This window comes from Serinus canaria, chromosome 14, assembly GCF_022539315.1.
Source record: "Serinus canaria isolate serCan28SL12 chromosome 14, serCan2020, whole genome shotgun sequence".
NCBI classification, from domain to species: domain Eukaryota; kingdom Metazoa; phylum Chordata; class Aves; order Passeriformes; family Fringillidae; genus Serinus; species Serinus canaria.
Genome location: NC_066328.1, coordinates 2,062,162 through 2,087,967, shown reverse-complemented (window position 1 = coordinate 2,087,967; position 25,806 = coordinate 2,062,162). Strand labels below are relative to the sequence as shown.

Genomic DNA, 25,806 nt, shown 5'->3' with positions numbered 1-25,806 from the left:
ATTCTAGGTGCAGCACTCCCAGCAGCACTAAGATCCCAGGGGAGAGGGTTCACTCAAATGTGTTTTCAATGAAGAACAGAAGACAGAGTGGGTAATGACTGTGAGAAGGATGACAATAAAACAAGAAACTGCTGGAAGCTGAAGGAAAGGCCAGCTGAAAGCATTGTAGTTCCAAAGAAAAGTCTGGAACAAAACAGGATACAGATTATCCATGAGGAGAATCACACTGAACTGATACAACTCAGCAAGTGAAGAGAAGGCAGAATTCTGCCAAACAAGGGTGAAGTCTGTGAGGGGGAAGATCCCAGCACATCTATCTCCTCACGGCTGCTCTTGGCTGTTTCTATTGATACTTTGAGGAGACTGAAGAGCCTTGTGCTGAGACACCCTAGTACATCAGCAGACAATAGGAGTAAACATCCATTGTATGTAACAAAAGGAAGATCAGAAATTCTGAAAACATCCTTCATGAACAAAACCCAGCAGCTGAAAATGAGTCAGGGGGGCAGGGATTGGCAAGAGCCATCACTGCACTGGTTTAACTAGTTTAACTTTAACTTTAGCAGCTGTGCTGTTGTGCTTGGCCAGGAGCAGCCACAGTCACAGGACTGTCCCTCACCTGCCAGTGACTCAATCAACTCCTGATGTGCTGCTTTGGGAAAGGGAATTAAACCTTTTTCTGTTGCTCTGCAGGCTCTACAGTCCTGCTGAGCATTTCCAAAGTGTCCTTCCTACCTCAAACATCTCCTGCTCTGTCCGCCGATGATCATCCAGGAGCTGCTCCATGTAGGTCAGATTTCGGAACTTCTCCAGGTAAGTGCTGTACTGCTTCTGCAGCTGCTCCTCAATCTTCTCATACTCATCCATGAAAGCAGGGCTGGGAGAGCAAGCACAGGGAACCCAGTGAAATCTGCCCAGAGAAGCTGGGGCTGCCCCATCCCTGGAAGAGCTCAAGGCCAGGTGTTATGGGGCTGGTGGCAACCTGGGACTGTGGGAGATGTGCCACAGCAGGGACTTGGGATGAGATGAGCTTTAAGGTCTCTTCCAACCCTAGCCACTCTGTGTTTCTAGGGGTCTAAAAATATTGCTCTGAAATACAGAATTCTGAAATGCAATTCTGGCTTTGCAGCTGCCCTTCCATATCCACTAAACCAAAAATCCTCTTGTTCTTAAGGTTTCACACTGCTTCACTGAATAAAAGCTCAAGACAAAGCCCCTCACCAAACAATCCTGGGAATTACATAAAGCAAAGAGCAGGTTTTGTGTACAACACCCTTTTCCTTTCACACAGGCACAAAGGCAGCATTTTGGCCCCCTCAGAAGGCAATGTTAGCTTATTTATCCTGCTGTTCCATAACTGCACAAAGTTAGTGTGGAGCATGGCTGGCAAATCATCTGCTTTGCTGGGGACTTCCTTGCTACAAAAGTGTCCTGGGTCACTAGAGGTTTAATTAGACAGTATGAGGAAGTGATGATGTCATTACACCTGAGAGCTGAGTGATGCAGCCCAAAAACCACTGCTGCTGCTCAGAGCTTCACACCCACCCAACCCACACCCTGCAGAGTGCTGCTGATAAAACAGGGATGTGAGTCAGGTCCTTCCTTCCACCACTCCCTTGTCTAATAGTTCTTTATTATTATTATTATTATTATTATTATTATTATTATTATTATTATTATTATTATTATTATTATTATTATTATTATTATTAAATATTAGGTCAGGTTGGAGATTGTATAAACCTGCAAGTTAATTAAGGGCCAGAAACCAACCCAAACTGTCAACCTGAACACTCCAGTATCCAGTGGGGCTTACAAGGAGGGAGAGGGACTCATCATCAGGAACTGCAGTGATAGGACAAGGAGCAATGGGTTCAAAGTGAAGGAGGAGGTTTAGAGAGGATATTTTTCCCTGAGAGGGAGATGAGGCCCTGGTACAGGGTGCCCAAAGCAGCTGTGGCTGTCCCTGGATCCCTGGCAGTGTCCAAGGCCAGGCTGGGCAGGGCTTGGAACAGCCTGGGACAGTGGGAGGTGTCCCTGCCATGGCAGGGGGTGGAATGGGATGGGCTTAATTTAAGGTCCTTTCCCACTCAAACCAGTCTGGGATTCTGGGATTCTATGAATCTTCTGGCAGACTGTAGCAGTGGCCAGAGGATCTGATCCTAACAAGGGCTGCAGAAGGAATTTTTCAAACTGGTGGTGAACACCAGAAGCCTGTGGGAACAGAGGGCCTGTTTGCACCAGTTCCACCCTTTCTGTTCCCACTCCTTCCTGCAGCAGACAGCCAGTTCATGATCCTTACCGAACACTCTGCAGAGTCTGCAGCCTCTTCTGGCTTCTCTCCAGCTCCAACTTTCGTTTTTCAATCTTGGCTTCCAAATTGGCTTCATCCAAAGCCACATTATTCAACATGTCTTTGGTCTTTTGGACTTCTTCCTGAAAGAGAAGGATGGTGAACCATGGCTGGCACTGGGATAATTACATTTATCTTTCAGATGCTGGACGTTGTTCTGGATAATCTCATCTGTGTTTACTCAAGTAGGCAGTGAAATTCAAAAGTTCTTTGTGGCTAGAATAATTTGCAAATGTAAAATACCTGATTTTTTGGCCAACATTCTTAAAGAAGGAAAAACCCCACAGCTGTAGCTTTAATTTTCCTTCTCACTGAAGAAGCAGTAGAAGGCAGGAAGAAGGCTATCTTTTGGCATCATTAAGATATTTTTGGATTTTATCTTAATGGAACATTCAGGTCGTTTCCAACCTTAATGTTTCCATTATTCTCTCTGAATAAACAAATGAGAAATGCATTTGTTTCTTGGTACTATTTTAGGGAATTTTAAGTTTCCATAGTTATTTTTTTTTCTCTTCAAGATACAAGTCAGTTTTATAAAGAACTTCCTATATCTGAATATTTTCATCCTTTCCTAAGTTTTGTTTTATCAATTTTCTTCCAAAATCTGGGAAGCATCTTGAACATTTCAACATGTGCTACAGGAATCAGAAGGGGAAGTGGGAATATTCCAATTGATTCAAATGAGCTGAGTGTATCCAGTGTGCTCAGGCTCAAGAAAAAGAAACCATGAGCATCTTTTGAGGGAGAGGGAGGATTCCACTGCTGGAATTCCAGCTGTGAGTGTTGGTGCTGCTCAGTTCCAACAGGTCATTCCATGAACTGGGCCAGGATAATGAGCTGAGTGTGTGCCACTGCAGTTTGCCAGGAATTCAGTGCCTCTCTCATGGAGAAGAGGAGTAAGAAATGAACTAACAACATTTAGTAGTTCACACAGGTTGCGAGCAGGAACAAAACAGAAGGGAAGATTGCCTGGAATCTCTCTTGGTTATCCATTGGTTGTTTAAACCTGGAACTCCATGCTTGTAGTCAAACACTTGGACTGGATACAGTTTGCAGGGAAATAATTGATAGGGAGTGAATGAACTGGGAGTTAATGAACTCCCTCCTCACACAGGGCAGCTGAAGGCTCAGAAATTCAGGAAGGCAGGCACTGGAGCAAGGACAGACACAAAGCCCTTCCCAGCAAGCAGCTCAGGGATGCCCTGGCAGGATCCTCAGTGCCAGCTCTCCCTCAGCCCCTGGACAGCTCAGCTGCCCTGCTTCCAAAGCCCCCAGCTCCAGAGGCACCAGCACTCCTGGAGTCACCCAGGTCCCTCCTTGCAGCCCTGACTCTGCAGAGGTCACAGGGCTCACACAAGGTACAGGGTGTAGATTTCTGTGCTGATTTGGGTAATTTTTATCCCTCCTGCAGAGCTTTTGGGGTGAAGCTCCTAACAGAGGCAGGGAATATGACTACAATGTGTTTTCCCCCATGAGAGGGGGTAAGAGCAGCTCTTAGATGCATCAACTGCAGCTGGAGGTGATGGCTTTGGCACTCTTTACCCCAGGCTGTTGATAAAAAGAGCTAATTTCTTCTTGCAGTAGAAAAATTATAATTTTGCAATCAAATAAATGATATTTTGCTTACCAGAATGCTGCTAATGGCAATTTTCATCACCTTCTCAGCCTCATTTATCTCCAAAGGTCTGCCAAGAGATTCTGTCCTTGCTTCCTATGAAATAAAATGAACCAATATATTTAAACACTACACGAAGGAACTAATTTATGCAGAACCGAGGGTGATCAAGCAACAATGAAAGGATCATCTCCATAATAAATGGGGTAGGATTTAGTGTTTATTCACCAAGGCTGAGATGATTTAGAGACCAGGAGATGATGAAAAAGTGAGTTGAGATGAGCAGGAGGGAGCAATCAAGGCATCTTTTCCAAACGACGTGAGTGCTGTGTCTGACTGCAGCTATTCTTGAAGGCAGATTTTTGGCAACTGCTCTGATTTTACATGTGGAGCAGAGCACAGAAAATTCCATCACCTGTACAACACAACCCATGAAAACACCAGTGCAGGTGGAGGAGCACAGTGCTCCAAAAGTGTGGAGGACTACAAAGCCACCCAGCTGTGCCAGGCAGGTGGACACTGAGCACTGGCACTGAGCTCCAGGAGCCTTTGGAGAATGCTCCCAGACACAGGCTGGCATTGTGGGGTGTCCTGTACTGAATGATCCCTGTGGGTCATTCCCACCCAGGATACTCCATGATTCCATGTGCCTCCCATGTACAGATGTTTGGGCATCTCTGCTTCTGGTAAGTGAGTGAGTCAGACTCCTCAAACACCCAGTGATCCTTGTTTAGATCCCAAAGGATGAAAAAAATCCCTCTCAGCAGATTTGGGCACACATGGGCTTGGCTGTGCACTTGTCTAATTGATGCCTCGAACACTGACCTGGTCATTACATAAAAACTTCTGATTACTTGCTTGGCACTGGAAGGGAAGAGAGGGAATTTTGCAGCTCCATAAAACAATCCCTAAAACAATCTTGCATTGGCAAAACACTTGGTAACAGGTGGATAAAGATGGAGAATGCATCTCTCTAGAAAATATCTGATTAAGAACCTAAAAATGCTTCATACACTTTGCCACAAGCTGTACCCAGCCCTCCACAGGAGGAATTCTGGAAGCAGATTCAGTAACTTTGCTAAGATGCCATGCCACACTCTCCAGATTGCACAGCTCAGCTCCAGCAGAACCTGATCCCTTCCCACCAACTCCAGGGAATTGCAGGGTGAACCCAACCTGGGAGCACATCCAGCAAAACAATAAAAGCAGCTTTTGGTGCTGAGCTTGTTCCCCTGCTGGATCAGGTGTCTGAGCAATCCCAGCACATGCTGCACAAAGGCTCATTTTCCTGGCATGAGAAAAGAAGGAGAACAAACATTCTGCTGGGGAGAGTGACAGCAGTTACATCTGTTGGTGGCAGTGACTGCTCACACTGACAGAGCTCGTGAACTGCAGAGAAAAACAAACTCTAAAGCAGAAAGTTTATTTGGGCAGAAATAAGATTTAAAAAAGCATCCGTGCAATACAAATTCCCAAATAATTCCATACATAAATGTTTTTGGAGGAGGGTGGGGAAGAATAATGTAAGTCAGTTGTCTGGGAACATTTACCATTTCAGAAGCTCAGCAAAATCCCTGTTTATTTGTGAGGCCTCTGCCAGGACCAGAAAAAAATCCCTGTTTATTTGTGAGGTCTCTGCCAGGCCCAGCCTGGTGCACACACTGCCCTGCCAACTGGGCTCAGAGGGTCTGTGCCACAGAGCCAACAAACTTCAAACAAAACAGCAGAGGAATGGGAATTACTGTCCTTTCCACTTGCAAGGAGGTCAAAGGGACAGCAAGGACTGCAGTGTGTAATCATGAACAGCTCCCTGACCAGCTCCCCTCCAGCAGCCTGCTGAAACACCCCAGAGCATGCACAGGGCACTGCAGTGGGGCAGGGCAGGGAGCTGTGCAAAGCTGATGGCTTTGGAGGAACTTTGAGGATCTGCCCTTTGAGGTGGAATAACTGATGCAAGTTTAATGTCTTTCCTTCTTCTGTCTTCCCTCTAACAGCCCTGAAGTTCCATGTACACATCACAGCCTTGCACAGAAATCCACCTTGTTTTCTACAAGGTTCAGTCCTACAGCCACACCCAGCTGCAAAAATCTGTCAGGGAAATGCAGAGCAGTGGAAACACTGGAATTTTTATTTTCAGACTGTGGAATCAGGGTTAGCCTGGAAAAGGAGAGGCTCAGGGCAATTAACCCCTCACACCCCAAGAGATGGAGAGGAGAATCCTCTGTGCACACAGCTCATCCCTAACCCTAACCCTAACCCAAAAACTCTGCCTTGGAATGGGCAACTTCACTGTTACAACACAGCCTCTAACCTAACTTTGACTCTCTGGAGTAACAAGTCTAAGTGGAAAATATATGAAATATTATGGAAAACCAGTAATATTTAGTGGAAATATAATGGAGACATAAATATATTAAGATTCTATCAAAACCACTGGTATTTTTTTGTGGATGTCTGTCACAGCTTCCCTGGGTAACAGGCACTGGGCCATTTCCTGTAACCCTATGAACACTGTCAGAGAGGAAAGTTTTATCTTTAATATCTCTTTTCAAGAAGGACCCTTTGCAAATGCACCCACCACTTCCCTTACTGGGAATCCCTCTCCAAGAGCTTCATTCCCAGTTAACAATGAAGAGCCACCATGGCAAAACGTGTTCTGCAAATATGCCCAGGGAGGCATTTGCAGCTGGTAATGGATTCCCATTTTTATGGAGCAGAAGCTGATAAAGCAGCTTCAGTGTGCCTGAAGTATGGAAAAATGGATGTACACTTCCTCTAAACTGCAGGAAGGAACCAAGAGAAGTAATTAGGCATGACCAGCATGCAAGTCACTGATGATAAATGTGGTGTAATAACATGTTCTGATGTGCTCAAGGTCTAGCAGAGGTTTCTAAACACATTTTTTGTGGTAAGGAACAGAAATAAAAACTTTTTTCCTAGCACACTGCTCTTGCTGTGGCTGCCCCATCCCTGGAAGTGCCAAGGCCTGGAAGTGCCAAGGCTGGATGGGGCTTGGAGCCACCTGGGATAGTGGAAGGTGGCCCTGCCCATGGCAGGGGTGGAAGGGGGTGATCTTTTAGGTCCCTTGCAACCCCAACCATTCCACAATTCTTTTTCTAAGTTTTTGACCACAGGTTAAATATTTTTGTGTTTCCCAGGAGTTCTAAGCCTGATGCACACAGAAGTTTGTGCACTCCTCACTGCCACTTCAGCCTCAATCCAGGCAGCCCCATATCCCCTGCTCCCTGGCAATTCCAGCTGTCCCTGCAGGCCACAAAGCTCTCCTGGAGGAGTTTGTTACTCTGGGAGTTCACTCACCCATGCTGGGATCACATCTGGCCAAACCAGGGATGATTTGACACTGTTATATCAGAACAGGGAGGCTCATGAGGGACATTCATCCTTCTGAAGGAATCCGACCCTTCCCAACAGCCCATCTGCCCCCTCAAGACATTAAAGCCATGGCAAATGAGAATTCTGCTGCTCCCAGACTATGCTGCTTGGTTTCCAGCTCATCTCAGCAGCCTGCAAAGGGTGTCCACAAAGACATTTCCCTACTCAGCAATGCAGGGCCTCAATCAGTGCCCCAAACCCTCAGCCATCCCAGCAGGTAAAACCCATGCCACAAGGAGGTCTGGGAGAGACAAACAAGTAGAAAACTTAATTTTTCAGTGGATAAGAAAGAATCAGAAGTAACCTGCATGTGGATCTGCTGAGGCAGGAAAGGGAACTTTGAAGCTTTCTGACAGGGCTGAATTCACACTGCTCTTCTCCTTCCCTCACCAGCTCCATCCACCTTCTGGCTCTGGAGCTGATGCCACTGATTCACCCTCAGCTGACAAAGCCCAGGATGTGCCTCCTGTGATCTTTCCACACCCTCAGAATCCTCACCTTTCACTTACTCTGTGCAAGGTTTGAGGACAGACTGCATTGGCAGAGCTTGAATCAGTCCTCAGCACTACAGGGGGTCACTTCATGGCTCCTTGGCCCCGAGGTGGCCTGGGCTGTCTCCTCCAGACTGTGAAGGGAACATGACAAGGAACTTCTTGTTCCAGAGCAGAAGCTAAGCATGTGAGTGAAATTCCAAACAAATTCCAAATTGCACTCAGCTAGAAATGGCCTTGCTTGGGCATTGCTGGTTGGTTCACAAAGGAAAAAAAGGCAGGGTTGGAAGAGATCTGAGAGTTCACCTCATTCCAACTGCCTGCCAGGGACAGGGACACCTTCCATTGGACAGAACCAGTCCCCAGAATGCCAGGAGAAATGTGCCAACCACTACTTTACAGCTGATGCCATTTCTTCAAGCTAAATACTCCTGGGTAGTCATAGAAAATGATCTATGACACACACAACTGCAGTTCTGGTTAAAGCTATACTGATTCAACACTGGATCAGAGGTGCAAGGGTTCATTTTGGCTTCCCAATTATACTGATTCAACACTGGATCAGAGGTGCAAGGGTTCATTTTGGCTTCCCAATTTGCAGTAAGCCCTCTTCCTCAGAGTGACAGGTTAGGCTTGGGTTAGAAGCAGGACTGTTCAAAAAAACTGAAGCAAACCAAGTAATTCTCCAGAGATGTGGCAATTTCGAGTTACAAATTTCCACTACAAGTTCTATGTGAGGCAGCTCTGTAACCAAAGCCCAGGAAATCAGAGAAATTCATTTATCAGCCTCCCTCAGGCACTGTCTCGTATCCAGAAGGAACATTTGGCAGGCAGAAAAATGCTTCCAACATTCCCAATAAAATGACTTTTTGCAGTTAAGTTCCAAAGAGCAGGGAGTGATGTAGCCACCTCTGAAATCACATCTCCCTCTCCCCCCAGCAGCTGTGCTGGGAGGGAGGGAAGGAGAGAGGGAGGGAAGGAGGAAAGGAGGAAAGGAAAGGAAAAAGGGGAAAGGAAAAAGGGGAAAGGAAAAAGGGGAAGGAAGGGGAAGGGGAAGGGGAGGGGAGGGGAGGGAGGGAGGGAGGGAAGGGAAGGGAAGGGAAGGGAAGGGAAGGGAAGGGAAGGGAAGGGAAGGGAAGGAAAGGGAAGGGAAGGAAGGGAAGGGAAGGGAAGGGAAGGGAAGGGAAGGGAAGGGAAGGGAAGGGAAGGGGGGAAGGGGGAAGGGAAAGGGAAGGGGAAGGGGGAAGGGGAAGGGGGAAGGGGGGAAGGGGGCAAGGGGGAAGGGGGAAGGGGGAAGGGAAGGGGGAAGGGGGAAGGGGGAGGGGAAGGGGGGAAGGGAAGGGGGGGAAGGGGGAAGGGGGAGGAAGGGGGAGGGAAGGGGGAGGGAGGGGGAAGGGGGAAGGGGGAAGGGGGAAGGGGGAAGGGGGAAGGGGGAAGGGGGAAGGGGGAGGGGAAGGGGGAAGGGGGAAGGGGGAAGGGGAGGGGAAGGGGGAAGGGGGAAGGGGGAAGGGGGAAGGGGGAAGGGGGAAGGAAAAGGAAAAGGAAAGAAAAGGAAAGAAAAGGAAAGAAAGGAAAAAGCTCTTTAATCCAAAAGGTGGGAATAAAGCGACCCAAGTGAAATGTCCTTAGTGGCAAGGCCTGGTGCTGAGCTAACGCTGCCTCAGTTCCACAGCTGGCTCTCAATGCCTTAGGCTCTCTGAAGAGTTCAATTCCAGCCTTTCCCAGCTGAGCTGGTAACAAGATTCTCAGTGCCTCCCATCAGTTTGGGAACAAGCTGGTGCTGTGGGCATCCATAACAATAACAGGGAGCAGTGCCCAGAATCTATCCTACACAGGGTGGCAAACACTTCATGTGGCTGTTAAAAGCTTTAATCTACCAAATTCAGCATTTTCTATATTTACAGGAGTGGATACAGGGAATAAACACTTTGTTAGAGGGCACAGATGGGCTAAGTGCCAAGAGGAGCATTAGAACACAAACCCGCTGCATTTTCCATCTTCAGCACAAGCTAAAAGCCTTAAAAGAAAATATTATTTTCATTTTTCTTCAGTTTTGCAGGGCTTCCAGCTAATTAAGAGGTAAATAAAATGAAAACAAGCCACAGAAGGTCAGAACTCTTTCTGCCTGCCAGCAGCACAGAGGCAGTTTTCCTCTGGAATATTTTTTCTCCATTATCTTCCCATGTCCAGTAATTCAGCAAGTCTGAGCAGGGCAGCTTCCTGACAGGCTCCTGCTAGAGTGGCCCAGGACCTCTGCCAGAAGCAGAGTGGGAGGCACTCAGAGTTAAAAACAGCCAGGAATTTTTCCTTTTGGATTTCCATTGTAGGATAATTTGAAAACCCTTCCTCAGCTGGGGACAACTGCCCTTGAAAGTCTCACTACTGCTTTATTTTGAGCTGAAGAATGATTTGCACCTACTTACCACCCCTCCCTTCCCCCAGAGGTTAATGTGGCCATCTCCCCCACCTTGCCATGTTTTTAGGATACAGAGCACCATTGGCTTCTCCAAGATCTTTTTCCATGTACAGAATGCAGCTGTGAAGATCCCAGAAAAGGGAGTGCAGAGGGAAGCAGTGCTGCATTTTGCCTGAGTGCTGACATTAATTCCCTTGCTACTTTTCTTGATATGGGGTTTGACAGCCTTAATCACAGCCTGGTTTTTTCAACAACTTCTTTTCTCCATTCATTCAGTACCGTGTAGGAAGACAGAGAAAGAAATCCAAACAAAATCTCTCATCCCCATCTCAAATCCAAATCAACCCCACCTTCTCCATGCAAAAACTCAACATGCCTGGTTATTCTTGCAAAGGTAACTGTAAATATTCTGAAAATTAAAGTTACATAGCAATGAAATGCAGAGGAAGTGCCCCTGGCAGGAAAGGAAACAATAAAGATGAAGATTTATTTCTCCATGCATGGAATTTGCATGGAATTGGATTTTCATTTAGGGATCTCACTGTGTGGTACCAAGCTCATTCATCAGCTCCACTAAACTCTACAAATCCCAGCTGCAATTCCTGTGTTCCAGGATTGGACCAGCAAGACTGGAAGCTGCAAATTACCTTCCAAATGTAATGCTTAAATGTGTTTTAAAATAAAAATTCAGTGTCTCCAGCACTGCCACAGGACCCCAATAACCTGCACTGTGCTCCTCCACAGCTGGGCTACAAACAACAGAGCTCCCACAGAACTCAGTAATTATATCTGGGATTTTCATCTGACAATCCAGCTTTGGGGGCTGTTTGGGATTTTTTTTTTCTCCCACAGAATTTAACAACACCACAGTCTGAATTCAGCAAACCCTGTAGGTTTTGTTTCTTCCTCTGATGTTAATGAAAGATTAGTTTTCAGCATTACAGATTAACTTGGGAAGCAGTTTAAATATACAGAAAAACTGTATATTCAGTCAGGGAATGAGGTATTTGCAAAGGATTCAGAAAGGCACAGAACCACATTTCCAAGAAATCAGACCTCAACTCTACCCCAAAAATATGTACATACATTTACAGCTCTCTCTACCTCCAATAAATCTAAAACCATTCCCCTAAATTCTTCTCTACCTGAAATTTGTTTTCATTCAGAAAGTAATTTATTAAAAAAAGTGTTTCATGACTAGGAGCAATGAAATTTATCTAATGTATGAAGTTTTTCTACACAGTTTCTACACAAATTATGTACAAAAAGACTCCAACATAGAAGGTAAAGGTTGTGGAGCAAATTAGAGTCAACATTTCCAAAGGAAATAATGAGTTTTACTTCACTTTTCCCCAATGATCTTTCCCCAAAAGCTGCTCAGACTGTGAAAACAGATTGAGTCAAGCCATTAGTGCCAAATGCTGGCATTTCCTTTGTAGTTCCTGGAAAATGAAGCCACCTTCATTTAGGATAGAAATAAGATTTATCATCAGCCTGTTGAAGCTTACATAGGAAAAGCTTTTATTTAAACATCTGGAAATGAATAGATTGGAAAAAGAAAGAGAAAAGAGGTTCAGGGAACATAAAACTCCCATGTTTTCAAATTCCTTTAAACACTATGACAGCTGTTGATAGATTTTGGCAACAGGTTTCAGGAGATAAAATGGAATAAAAACCTAAACCACTGCTCCCCTGCCCTTCAACAGCACAAACCCTCTGGAAGTGCCAATTACTGTGATCATTAATTAGCCAGGCACTGAAAGAAGAAAATAACCAATGGAAATCAATAACCTGCACATTAAAAAGCAGTAAAAGTAATCTTGGTTTGATGGCAATTAATTTGGTGTCTACCAGCAAAGCTCTTCTCCCCACCCAAAGCCAGAATGAGCTTAAATTCTTCCCCAGGGCAGGCAGAGGATGCCTTTGCTGAGGTCTCCTGAGCACCGCCCTGTGAAGGGTCCAGGGAGGATGTGGCAGATGAGGAAGGGCAATTCCTGACTGCCCTCAGCACTGACAGGAAGCCCAGACCCAACAGTGATGGAAAAACTCAGCAGTGTTTGGCTCTAAGCCTCTCCTGGGATGGGCAAAGGCAGAGCTGGGGGGCTGATAATTAAAAATTACAAATTCCACTGCCAAACTGGTTCCTGCAACCTCCTGACTTTTAATCTGAAACCTGTTTGATTTGTACACGCTCAAGTCTCAAGTTTGTGGCACATCCCAAACTCAACATTGAACATTGCCAGCCAAAAATGGCCCTTCAGGTTTAACAAATCACTGAAAAACCTTGGAACCAGCCCCAGATCATAAGGAACAGAGTCCAAAAGCATCTTCTGCAGCTCTCTGGAGAGGCTCTCCCTGTGCTGTCACTGTCACCTGCTGCCTTCAGGCCATGCACTCAGAGCTAATGGCACAGAAGGTCCCCTTTCCCAGGACAGCATTTCCTAAAGACAGCAAGTTCCACCTGCCAAACCTTTTTGCAAAACACAACCTGTGCACCTGGGCAGGATCAGCTGGCCCCACCCTGTGAGCACAGCCACCAGGAACACGAGCTCCCTGCTCTCTCTAGGAAATCCAGTCCTTTCAGAAATGGCACCTCTAAGCAGGCTCCCACTCCAGGGCTCTTAATGGCCCCCCTGAGAAGTGAAGCACTTCCTCATTTCCTCATTTTTCAGCTCCTCCTTTCAGCACACTCCACTTGTGCCTGGCCCTTTTCCAGGGCCCAGTTCTAAACTCAGTGTCCTCGAAGCCTTGATTTCAAGTGACTAAACAACACCCAATTCAAACCAATGCTTGAGTATTTTTAAAAATGCCTAAACTGTTCTATATTTGACTTTTAGCAGAGTTACAGGGATCCTGTACTCAGAGCAAAAGGGTCCAATGCTCCACTAAAGCAAACATTAACACATCACGCAGCAGCTGTGTGAAAACTCCTTCAAAGCCAAGAAATTAGCAGAGTGCAAGAGAAGTAACTGGTTAACAGTTCTGGGACAGTGCTGCATGTTGAGTTGAAGTGGATTATCACTTCTCCCTCTCTTTTGAAGTATTAACACCCTGCACACCACAGTGATGTATGGATCCAGCAGGAAAGGCAGTGTTCCATGGAGGAACTCCCAGGCTATCAGCCACCCTTTGAAACACCTGTACTCCATCAAACAGGGATCTGGGAGCACTAATTCTGGAGGCTCAGAGTTTACAGCTCTGAAGGGTGCACCCCCTCCAGCTCGACATCTGAACATTTCCAACACCATGCAGGGTCTCCCTCCTTTAAAGTCCCTTTGCAGAAAATGAAGAACCTCCAGCACTGCAGATAAAGGCACTGAAGAAAATAATGGCAAGACCTCCTGGCAGTGTGCACTGACTTCACACAACAGCTTTTGATTTTCTTTCTTCTCCAGCTAAGCTGAAGAACATGTACCCTGAAGACTGTGATGCCTCCAGCTCCTGCCACAGAAATAATGAGCCTTGCCCTTGGAAAACTAACAGCACTCATTTATGATGGAATATCCATCCCCAGAACCACAGCCTGCACATGGATTTCCAAACAGGGAGTATTTCAGTTTTCTGCTGAAGAGAAAATGCCAGGCTGCTCTCTCAGGCTGCCTGCAGTCCAGCCATGAACAGCAGTAGGAAGGAAATGCAAACTGTCAGGCCCATATCCAAACTCACAGGATATTCATGTCAGATGCAGACATTAATAAGAACTGAGACTTTTCCCCCTTTTTTCCTTTGAGGCACCCAGTGAACACAGGTTTTTCTACCCTCTCCAGTGTGTACTTACCCTCAGCTCGACCTCTTTGCCAAGTAAGTCATACAGGACTGCTCCTTTGGAGGTGATTTCAGAAGCAAGCTGTCTAGCTGCCTTCAAGTCAGCAATCTGGGAACACAGCAACAGCAGAGAGTAGCAGGAGAATCCCCAACACCACAAAGAATATCCATGGTATCTCTCATTCTGATGTCAAAATTGCCCTGGAGGGCTAACTCTGTCAGAGGTTGTGCACCAGAACCAGACTGGACAGAGTCTCCCTTGGCTTTGAAACAGTCCAGGTGAGGCTCTGTCAGGTACAGGTTTCTGAGGGAAACTCCAAATACTTTAGGCCAAGAAAAACAACCCCACAAATCTCCTCAGAACTGTGGCTCAGCCAGCTGTTGGTTCATGTGCTGCCCAGGACAAAGGGAAACATCACCTTTCTCATGAGCAGAAGTAAAAACTTCATATACCAAAAGGAATGGGACCAGCATGCAATAGAAGTAATGAACTTTTGAGCATCTACCAAGTGATTTTTTGTTTTTTCAGAGAGACACATCAGAATTACAGAGAGGAGAATCACTGCTGGGTCTGCCATTTTCTCAAGAATCACAGGAACAGAGAATCATACAATGGTTTGTGTGGGAAGAGACCCTAAAGCCCATCCAGTCCCACTCCTGCCATGGGCAGGGACATCTTCCACAGAAGTAGTAACAGAAATTCCTCTTATTTAGCAAAGTGCTGGGTTTTTTGTCTTGGTTTGTTTTTTGGTTTTTTGGTTTTTTTTTTGTATTTAGAGAAGGCTTTTATTTTAAGGACTTGAACAGCTTTGATGTCTGTTAGGGTCACAGGAAGATTTCCCCTTCTTTCAATGCAAACTGGCTGAAACTCAACTTTCAGTCAGTATTTTGCAAGCTCCTCCATTTGCAAAAGTTCAGTAGGTAGAAAATAATCTTTATTCCAGTCTACTCCAATATTTCTATGGTGTCAACAAGTTTTCAATACAAAGAGAACCAGTTTTGTGCCACTGTTGCCTTGTGTCCTAGACTGCCCAGCAATATGTGTTCTATTTACCATCTGTTAGAGGCAGGGCAGTTGTCTTCTGTTAAGTGGGCAGCTTTCCTTATCTCTTCCACAACCACTCCTCCCTCTGGGGAGACACCTGCTGTAAATGGGCCATTGAATGTCACTGCATGGCTGATAAGAATTAGAGCATCCCACTGTGAGATGCTCTACCAGAAGGGAGAGCCAAGCATTCCCAACTGGATATAATCTGAGATCTTGGGACACCACAAGAGCATTTCCACTGCACTCCCAGAGGAACAGCTGCCTCTTCCACTGGATCTTCAGAGGAAGGCAATACTGCTCCAACAGAACCACCCCTGACACTGCAGGGGGCTGCAGCCACAATTCCAATGGGACTGCTGCCAACACCCTGACCCACAGCGTGTCAGGTTGTGTTCTGACTCTGTCAGTGTTGGTTTGATTTACTGCATTGTTTATTTTATTTTTTTATTTTCCTCCCTATTAAAGAACTGTTATTCCTTCTCCCAAATCTTTGCCTGAGATCCCCCTTAATTTCACCTTTATAACAATTGGGAGGAAGGGGGTTTACATTTTCCAGTTCAGGGGAGGCTCCTGCCTTCCTCAGCAGACACCTGTCTGTCCAAACCAAGACAGCTTGCATTATGCTTCTGGTTGAGAATTCAGAGATTAAAACAAATCACAGACACACATAACCCCACCTCCTGAAAGTCTGACTTAAAACCCTGCCTACTGCCTTGCCAGAACACTCTCCACTTAAATGCCAGCTAGCAAACAGATGAGTTTTCCCAAGTGAACACAAGAGTGGCACTTTTGCTTACTTTGGAGCCCAGATCAAACTTGAACTTGGTGCTGTCCTCCTCCGGAAGGGGAGCACGCTCCCCTCCCTGGGTGTTCATGGCCCCGTAGAGCACCGAGGTGACCTTGAGCAGCTCCTTCACGGCATGGCCATCGGCCTGGTACAGCTTCTTGGTGTTCAGCTTGATGTGAGCCTTGGTAGCCTTGGGCAAGAAACAAACAATTCAGCAGTCACAAAGAACAAAATCTGTGGGAATCCATAAAATCAGTGGGTTTTGGGAGAGCTGCAGAAGGCAGGCCTCAGAGACAGCAGAACTGTGATTAGAGCTAAGCAGTAGCCATGAGATTGGTCAGCAGAAAAATTATGTAAAAAGTAGAAAAGTAAGGACAAATAGAACAATGGTCTGTGTATTAATGCTTGTCTAGAATAACTCCCTAAGCTGCAGAACAATACATCTAGAGAGATATTAGAAAGTTTTAAGCTTAATAATGGAGCTCTGTGCATTGTGTTTTAAGGCTTTAGAAGCAGGTACTGTATCCAAAATAAGCAGACATTGTTTAACCAAAGGTACCTGTGCTTATAGTGCTTGGATGAAACTATTGTCAATGTGCTTCTGCTTTGTGTGATTGGTCAAAAAACTTTTAAAGTGAGTGAGTTGTAACATTAAGTTCTTGGTCTGCTGCCTGGGATGTGAGCTGTGGCATCTTCCCATTGCCATAACCATGGAATGAGAGTGATGCTGGAAATCAAACAGCCCAAGGCACGTTCCCCAGCAGTCCTGTCCCACTGGTGATTTGTACAGAGCCCCCCCTCAGTTATCTGCACTCAAAGTTCTTTTTGGGGACACCAGTTTATTCTGCTGTACAGAATAATTCCTCCTGTTTGGACCCCCAGTTTGCCTCATCACAATAGTGATATTTCTAGAAGAAATTTTTCTGAAAGCTGTTCGCTTTCTGCATGTCAGAACATTTGCAGAAAAACCCTCAAACTATAATTTCTTCCCTGAATAAAGATCAGCAAAAACCCTATGCACCATTTAAATTCAAATTAAGTTTAAGTGGAAAGTAAGTGCTACCCAGGTCTTGTGATGATGCTGCAGAGAGGTAAATTTCACCCTTAATGAGTTGCAAGAATGAGATCAGTTATCCTAATTTAACTGTCTTCTCTTCCAGCACACCTTCCAAATGTTTTATTGCTTCTCTCAATTTTTCCCCTGCTATGATATTAGTGATTTTATTCCCTTGCCTTCCATCTCTGAAAGGTACAGACAGAACAATACGGAAAAAAATATTAAAAATTCTAATATTATCTTTTTGTGCTTCAAAATAATAAATGGGGAAAATTACTATCTGTCACAGAAAAGACACAAATGTTGCTCTTGAAATTCCTGGTAAGTTTATATTATAAATGAATAGCCTCAAGGAGCCAACCACAAATTTCAGATTAAGCTTTGAGGGAGTCTTTGTGGTGGCATAACTAAACAAGGAGGCAAAACAAAAAAATCTATTGATCCAAAAACCAAGCTTAAAAATGGCACATGAAGGACAAAAGTGACTTAACATCTGCTTTTCAGTATATTTTTAAGATGAAACTTCTGCTGAAATGCTTCTCCTTTGGGAATGCTGCAGCAGATATAGCCTATCCATGAGTCACTTGTGGTATTACACAGCTTTGGTTTTACAGGGCTCCTGGAAGGAATTCACATTCCCTCAGGCTCTGACAGAGCAGGATCTTTAAGCTGGGGGAAGACACTCAGACATTACAATATTGGTACAATACAATTATAAACTCTGCATTGAGCTTCAATGAAGAATGGACTGAAGGAAAAATATCCTGTGAAACTAAAGAGAGAAAGCACCACATTTCAAACCATGGATGGTTTGGCTCCAGCTTTTCCACAGAAACAAAGCAAATGGATGCTGGCCCATGCTTATTCAGGTGTATTTGGTCATGACTTCGTGACTTTAAAATTAGATTTTAATTTCCAATATATATTTTCCTCTTGCCTCTCTCATCCCAAAATCTCAACCCAGCAGAGGAAAATGACTCTTTGTGTCTGTCTGCAGAGACAGGACCCAGGGAATGGCTGGAGCTGTGTTAGGAGAGGGTCAGGCTGGATCTCAGGAAGAGTTCCTTCCCCCAGAGGGTGGTGGGGCACTGAACAGGCTCCCCAGGGAATAGGCACAGCCCCAAGGCTGCCAGGGCTTAAGGTCCCAACTCAGGATCTTCTGTGGCTCCTGGAAATTGAAGCCCAAACTTCCAGAACAGGCTCCTGGTGTTGTGCACCTGAGCCAGGGGAACACGAGACTCACAGTACAAAAAATCCCAAACTGCTTTTGAAATGTTGGTTTCAGAATGACCTCAAATGAGCCAAGACACAAAGTGAAAAGCCAGGTATGTTCACCTCCCTTCCTTGCAGCAGAAGCAATCTAAAAAATTAACTGCAGAAACAGCAAGTATTCCATTATAGGAGAAGTGGTCATTAAATTGACAGACTCTGTTTAACATCCCCTATCCAAAGGGGACTGATGCTCTAAATTATAAAGGATGTTGTCAGAGACAGAAGTTCCAATTTCAGCTTTATTCACCCTCAAGAGAGAAAAATCAATGTCTAGTAAGAGGAAAAAAAATGTTTTTCATTCAAAGGCTGCTTAAAAAGAGAAAAAATACACAGAGAAGTATATATATATTTCAGACTGGCACAATGGCACTGTGGAGTCAAGACGACAATTTCATGTTTGGAAAGTCACCTCCATCACTTCATCTTTGAAACACCTATCTGATTTGCTCTTTTATTATATAATATTTTAGTTCTACAGAACCATTAAAAAACACAGCTATTTATTCTGAAGATCAGATGGTTAAAATGCAACAAAAAATATAAATATTCAGCAAGAACAGCAGCCACAGTCAGAAAATTTGCTTAACTTCACAATCTGCTTTATTAATATCATGAAGCCAAATTTTCTGTGATGTCTGACTCTTGAAAAAGGTTTTGTGCCCTTGGGTTGCTGAGTTTGTTTTCAGGAACAAATTTCTATGAGATGAACTCATTGGATCCATTCAGATTTGGACCCAAGTGGGCTTAGGCAGGAGCCAGGTACTGAGCCCCACTGATCAGGGCAGCTCTAAGGGGGGGAATTGATTAAAAACCCACCTAAGACAACCTTGCAGGCACTCCAGAACCTTGGGGTCTGGGAAGGAGACTTTTGGTAAGCTCTCCAACTGCCAGGAACACAGAGCAGTAGTTAATTTGGGTGGAAAATTAACACCTCCTCACTCCTTGTTCAGTAAAGCAGAGCAAAGCTCCAGCTCCATTCCCTGGTGATGGATCTGTCCTGCCATTCTCTTCTGAGACAACTCTGTCCCCATCACATCTCCCATCTGCCCACGGATGCATAAAGCCATTAACTCCTGGGGAAGATAATTGTGGATTGCATGGACACTGAATTATTAAGGAAATGTCTCCAAGCTTCTCTCATCCTGAAAATGCTGAAAACCTACAATAATCCCCACACTAACTTCTAATATTAACTAAGTACAGGATGACTAAAGTAATTTCCATTAATTTCATTTTCTGAATCATATTATGTAATTCTCCAAAACCCTTGGGATTTCTGGCATGAAATCAGCTATTGAAAAGCATCACATTATTTCTGCTTCCAGACTTGTGCTTGGAGGGGGAAACCCTCCCAAACATAAAGAACTGTTCACTCCACCTCAAAATGCTCCAAGGCTCAAAAGTACATTCTCATATGTACAGGAATGTACCCTGCTCTGAACATGGCAAAGTTAAGAATTAAGAGAATTTATGGCTCCCACTATTCACAAATGATAGGGGAAATATTGTTAAAATGACATTTTAATAAGTTTAAGATTTTTTTAAGTACTGTAATTCATCTTTGGGATTAGGATAAAAACTTCCATTGCTTCCAGATCCAGCTGCAGCCCCAGAAAGTTCTTTTCACATAACGAAGAGTGTTAATCTAAGTGTGTGATAACACCAAAGGCCCCCACTGCTTCCAAATAACATGAATTTTATGAAGGACAATGTTATTTTACTCCAAAAGTCTAAAAAAATTGATGACCCAATCCAAATCTGCTCGTACATACAAAAACTGATCTGAGAAAAAACCACATGCCCTAATCTATGAGAAATCTCATACACCAATACATGATTCTACATCATCATGAAAACACCAGAACTTTTGATAATTCAAGCACAGAAAAGAATCAGGCATCCAAAGTTAGCAAGAACCATGGGGGGATCTCTTCTAAAACAATTTAAGTGGTTTAAAAACATTTCCCATCTACAGCTGTGTCTTCCACTGTTACCTTTTAAAAATAAGGAGAGATAAGGATTCTTTTAGATCCCAGTTTAGATCCAGTATCATATTTAGATCCCAGTGAATACTGGAATGAATATTGGTTTAGATCCCAATATTGTATTTAGACCCTACTACCACGTTTAGATCCCAGCTCTGCAGAGAGAAGTACAGAATGTCAGTAACAGCATGTCCTGGCCTCTTCAAATTTCCAGCAGCACAAGACAGAGGATCACAAAATCACAGAATGGTTTGGGTTGGAAGGGACCTTAAAACTCATCCAGTGCCACCCCTGCCATGGGCAGGGACAGCTGCCACCATCCCAGGCTGCTCCAAGCCCTGTCCAGCCTGGCCTTGGACACTTGCAGGGATAAAGCAGCAGCAGAATGCAACACAAACTCAGGCACCCCTTGCAGGGAAGCTCTGTGGGGTTAAGAGAGAAAGCTCTAAAGCTGCCATGGAACCAGGATTTCAGATCTTCAGGATTTCAGCCCAAGAACAACTCCTGGGCAGACTCACCATGAACTGGGCCACGGCCTTAATGAAGAAAACCCGGTCCTGCTCTGTCTCCACATCCCCAGGAATGTCACTCTGAGGTTCATACCTGTGCAAACAACAGCTGGAGATCAGAACAAGGTTCTGGAAACATCCAGAAGCCTGCTTCACCTGTGAGGCAAAAATCAAGCTCAAAGTAAGCACGGATGAGACTGGAGAATAAATGTGTCAATAAATTCCTGCTGCAGACTGGGGCATCCAGAGCTGGAGTGCACACAGGGGGTTGTACAAACTGCAGGAGCTGTAAAAGCTGACACACTGCACAAGTTCATAGCCAGACACCATTTCAATCATCCTCCTCTCACAAGGAAAGGAAACTTCTGGAAAAGCAAACTGAAATCTGTGAAATGCTTGAAAAAAACATCAGGGAGATGCAGAAACTTCTAGAAGTGGCCAGTCTGCAGGAACCAGGGAAGAATAAAAGGAAATTCAGTGATTTGGACCCTCAGTGTAACAGCAGCATTTGAAAGACTATTTAGGCAACTTAATCCAAGTAATTCTGAATGGTTGTAAGTATATCCTTATTTCATTTCAACTGCAAGAGTATTCAGCCCATTTCTAACAACTTAATGAATATTAATTATTAACCCAGGCCAAAAAAACAGCAATCAGGAAAACTGGTCAATGTAGGTTTCAATTATAGTGTCCTACCTTATAATCTTAAAAAACCCCTTAATTTTAAGCAGGAGAGAGAAAATAATGTATAATTCAAATAACACTTAAGGATCTAGAAACATTTAACCAAAGTCTGTCAAGGGGTTAAGTGGGTGTAAAACTGCAACTGGACAGTTGAAGATTAGAACCAAACCCTTTTATTTCTTTTAAACATGTTGTGGATGCAGGACAATACCAGGCTGTAGAAACAAGGCAAGAACTGGGTGGGTTTTGGTGAAGTTCCCACAACAGATAACCTTGTTTGGATAAAAGGTCAGAAATGGACAGGATAGCTGTGGAATTTGGAGAATATGTGAGAGAGATAAGGCTACTTTTAAACGAGTGTGCCCACAGTCAGGGTGAAACCCCTGACAGCCACTAGGTGTGCTACTCCAGACTGTGTCATTAAGCTAAAACCCTACAAACTACCACATTTCTGTCTGGTATTTAGAAGAGCAGAGCTGAAAGAATTACTAAATATCACCGTTCCCTCATTCCACAGCACACCATCAGCTCCCAAGCACAGTCCCCACATCTCAGCATCAGCCCAACATTTGTTGGCATCACCACCAACCTTTTCACCAGCCACAGCAGCACTTCAGACACAAGCATGAAGTTTGGGGTGTGGAAATTCTCCATGGATATGAGTCGAGGATACCCCAGCGCCCTCATCATCTCAGTAAAATCTGAAAAATGAGGAAGAGCAGGGATTTCTTCTTTTATAGCCAATAAGGGCTTTGTCAAGATTGCCATCTCCCCCAATGTGCTGCTTAGTTACCATGCGATATACGCAGTGCAAAGCACTGTCCAAACAAATTAAACCTCAATAATTAACATAAATCCTATCATTTCAACAGAAAACACGCCCAAGTGAAAAAGAGGCGTTTTTAAGGAGATTCACTGAGCTGTAAAAACGCAGACACAGCATTCAATTTGCTCCCTACGGGCGGGGGGAATCCCGCCCTGCAGGGCTGTGCCACACCCGGCAGCGGGGACCGCTCCCCGGCAGGGACCGGCGGGCTCAGCCCCGCATCCCCCGCGGCGCTGCCCGCCCGCAGCTCCGTGTGAGGCCGAGCGGGGCCCCCCGGGAGGCCCAGCCGGGGGTGCCGCGTCCCGCCCGGCCCGGCCCCGCCGCCCCGGCCGCGCTCACTGCGGAGATCGCGGAACGACATCGCCGGGAGCCGCGGCTGCCGCCGCTCTGAGGCAACGCGCTACGGGCGCTACGGCGGCGCGGCGGGACCAAACCCCGCGAGAAGCGAAGTGCGCGGCCGCCGGACACGGAATCACGGCACGGCGGGATAAACGGGGGGCAAGAGCGCGCTGAGATCAGCGAGGCAACCTGCGAGCCATCGCCACCGTGGCAACAACACGAGAGCACTGAGTGCCATGTCCAAGCTCTTCTTAAACACCACCCGCCACAGCGAATCAGCCACACGCATGGGCAGCGCATTGTAATATCACCCTTTCAGGGATGAAATTCTTCCTAGTGTTCAATCTAAACCTCGCCTGGCGCACTTAAGACTGTGTCTTCTTGTCCTGTCCCTTTTCGCTGGTGGCAGAGCCAGCTCCCCGGCTGTAGCCTCCTGGCACGGAGGTGCTGAGAGGCAGAAGGTGTCCCTGTCCCCCCCCATGTCCTCCAGGCAGAGCCCCCCAGGCTCCCTCAGCCCCTTGCTCAGGACATGCCGAGGCCGCCGGGGCAGAGCCGGGGCGGGGGTGCAGGGAGCACCCGGCAGGAGCGGGGCAGGGCTTGTGGGGCTGTGCTGGGCGCTGGGGAGGCTGCAGCGCCTGTGCTGTGTCCAGCTCTGGGCCCCTCAGTTGCGGGGGGACATTGAGGGGCTGGAGTGGCTGCAGGGAAAGGAGGGGAGCTGGGGAAGGGTGTGGAGCTCATGTCCTTTGTGGATGGGCTGAGGGAGCTGGGGGCTCAGCCTGGAAAAAAGGAGGCTCAGAGAGGATGTCCTAAGTCTCCTCGACTGCGTGACAGGAGATGGAGCTGGATGGGGGTTGGGCTCTGCTTCCAGGGAACAAGAGGCAGGTCAAGAAGACAACTGGACACACAGTCTTAAATGTGCCAGGAGAGGTTTTAGTCATATTTAAGGAGGAATTTCTACCCTGAAAGGGTGACAAGATATTAGAATGGGGTACTCATGTGTGTGGATGTGTGTGGTGGATTCACTGTGGCAGGAGGTGTTCAAGCTAAGGCTGAGTGTGACACTCAGGGCTCTGGTCTAGTTGCCACAGTGGAGCTGGGTCCCAGGTTGGACTCAATGGTCTCACAGGGCTCTTCCACCCCAATCGATTCTGTGATTCTGTGACATTACAGCCTTTGGGGACAGCGTGGTGGCTGATGAGTCCCCAGCCTGTTGCCAAGCCCAGAGCCCAGGCAGAAGTGGGCTAGGAAGGACGGGCAGAGGCTGTTGAGGGCTGCAGCTCAGCCTTCAGCAGCACTGTGGGCAGCCAGAGGCTCTCCTGGCTGCTGCAGCTCTCGGTGCTGCTGCTCTTGGTGCAGCCACTGGAGCCTTCCAGCCCTGCTGCCGGGACTCGGGGACCTGGGAAGCGCTTCCCAAGCTCCTGGAAGAGCAGGACGTGGCACCAGTGAGGGATGCCGTGCTGGTGCTGGAGGCGCTGCCGTGGAAGTGTGCAGCCCTGGCCCCGCTTCTCAAGGGCCTTCGCCCGGGCTGCTCCTGGGCAAAGGGCTCGGGAGCCACTGGGGAGAGCTGAGGGAGGGGCTGGGGCAGCGGGGCCGGGAGCCGCCGAGGCCTTGGGCCAGGAGGCTGCGGGGCTGAGAGCCCTGGGGGAGCAGAGCTGGGCGGACCCGAGGGCACTGGGGCTCCGGGGCAGCCCTTCGGCCGCGGCGCGGAGCAGAGCGGGGCCGAGCCCGGGGCCGGGCCGGAGCGGGGCCCAGCTGAGCCTCAGGGAGCCCCGGCAGCGGCGGCCGGAGCTCTGCTCGCTGCAGCCTCTGCCCGCGGCAGCCCGGCCGGGCCCCCGGCTCTCTGTGCAGGAGAGGCCAAAGGCTCAGTCCCCTGAGGCCCCTGTGCCCCTTCCATGGCTCCCTGGACCGTGGTGCAGGAAAAGAGCCCGAGCGCCTCAGCCTGTGCCCGGCTGTGCTGCCAGGAGCTGCTGCCGGAGAGCCAGGCCCTGGTGAGGCGCTGCCTGCAGGCCAGTGCCCGGAGGAGGAGGCAAAGGCAGCCTGGCACTCGGGAGAGGAGACTCCACTTCTCACCTCTCCTCTGACTCTCCAGCCCCAGCTTGTCTCTGGGCTTGCTGGACATGGCAGGGAATGTATGACCAACGCTGAGGCTGGGCACTGGGACATTCCTGCCCACAGGTGTTAGGAACCACTTTGTCATTAGGAAAATAGGTTTCCCAGAAGTCTTCCCCACCTCCAGGTGAAATTTTTCAAAATGTTCAAGTTTATTTTTTTAAGGCATAGGCTTCCCAGTCTCACTCCCTTACTGAAGCTGGTAAGAGCAGTCTAGTCCAATAATGCTCAAGTTTTCTGTACATTGCTATGTTATTTTACTCTTCCATATCTGTCAGGGACAGTGCAATTGATGGTTTTGCACATGGGCTGCAGCCCAGCAGTAAAGTTGAGCCCGAGTGTCCCAGCAGAATTTAAAGAGTATTGAGGGCAGCTGGAAGTCACACTGTGCTTGTGTCTTCCAAAGAAGCTTTTCTTTGATTCCTGTCTGCACTGTGCCAGGGGACCCCAAAGGCCCAGGAGGTGTCTGGGTGGCCCCAGCAGGCTCTTGCAGGCCCCTGGGGCAGCAGGGAAGGGGCAGGAGCATCCCTGGGGGCTCAGACAGACCCACAGAGTTGCTGGGCTGCAGAAGCTGCCTCAGAGGGCAGCCTAGGCCAACCAACAGGGCTTTTGCAGCCTCTGAGCTCCCAGCTGCATCTGCTGGTGTCTGATCCTGGCAGCAGCTTCGTAATAAACTTCTTCAAGGGTGCTGGTGTCCTGAGTTTGCCCCTACAGACGTAGCTCACAGCAGTTTTCATGTTGATGCCTCAAAGAGGAACAGCACCACAACAGTGAGGGCTCCTGTGCTGGCACTGGTGATGTCCCATGGACCAAGGGACAGCAGCTGTGACCACAAATCTCTGCATGAACGCTGGATGGAGCAGCCACAGCTCTTCCTCACTGGGTCATCTGTATCTCAGGATGGATTGAGCTGAAAATCATCTACATATCAGGCTCATCTGTTCATGTCTGGGGACATTTTGCAGAGCAGTTCAGTTTTTCACTTCAAACTGCCCAAGCTTAGAAGACACACAGATTTGGACTCTGTAGTGAGCAGTGCTCATGCACATGATTGAACAAGTAATCAAAAGCAAGGGAAGAGCAATAAATCCTGAAAGAATAAATAATGAAATGAAATAGTTACATTAGAAAATAGGAGATGTGTTTAGAGACTGGGT

The 25,806-nt window shown here is 46.8% G+C and overlaps 1 protein-coding gene across 2 annotated transcripts in view; it reads right to left on the bottom strand.

Annotated features, from left to right (window-relative positions):
* The window catches only part of CLUAP1 (clusterin associated protein 1), a 60,006-nt gene extending 37,389 nt beyond the window's left edge, over positions 1–22,617 (bottom strand). Inside the window, exons 1-8 of one of the 2 annotated variants that reach the window (XM_050980270.1) lie at positions 22,541–22,617; positions 21,965–22,076; positions 20,701–20,785; positions 15,879–16,058; positions 14,047–14,142; positions 3,981–4,064; positions 2,303–2,436; positions 736–877 (exon numbers count right to left, since the gene is read on the bottom strand). In XM_050980270.1, the coding sequence (XP_050836227.1) occupies positions 736–877; positions 2,303–2,436; positions 3,981–4,064; positions 14,047–14,142; positions 15,879–16,058; positions 20,701–20,785; positions 21,965–22,076; positions 22,541–22,562 (855 nt within the window). In that variant the 5' untranslated portion in view covers positions 22,563–22,617. Of the gene's footprint in view, positions 1–735; positions 878–2,302; positions 2,437–3,980; positions 4,065–14,046; positions 14,143–15,878; positions 16,059–20,700; positions 20,786–21,964; positions 22,163–22,540 lie in introns of those variants that run through there. The other variant, XM_030229935.2, reaches the window with a different exon arrangement.
* Between the last annotated feature and the right edge of the window lie 3,189 nt (positions 22,618–25,806).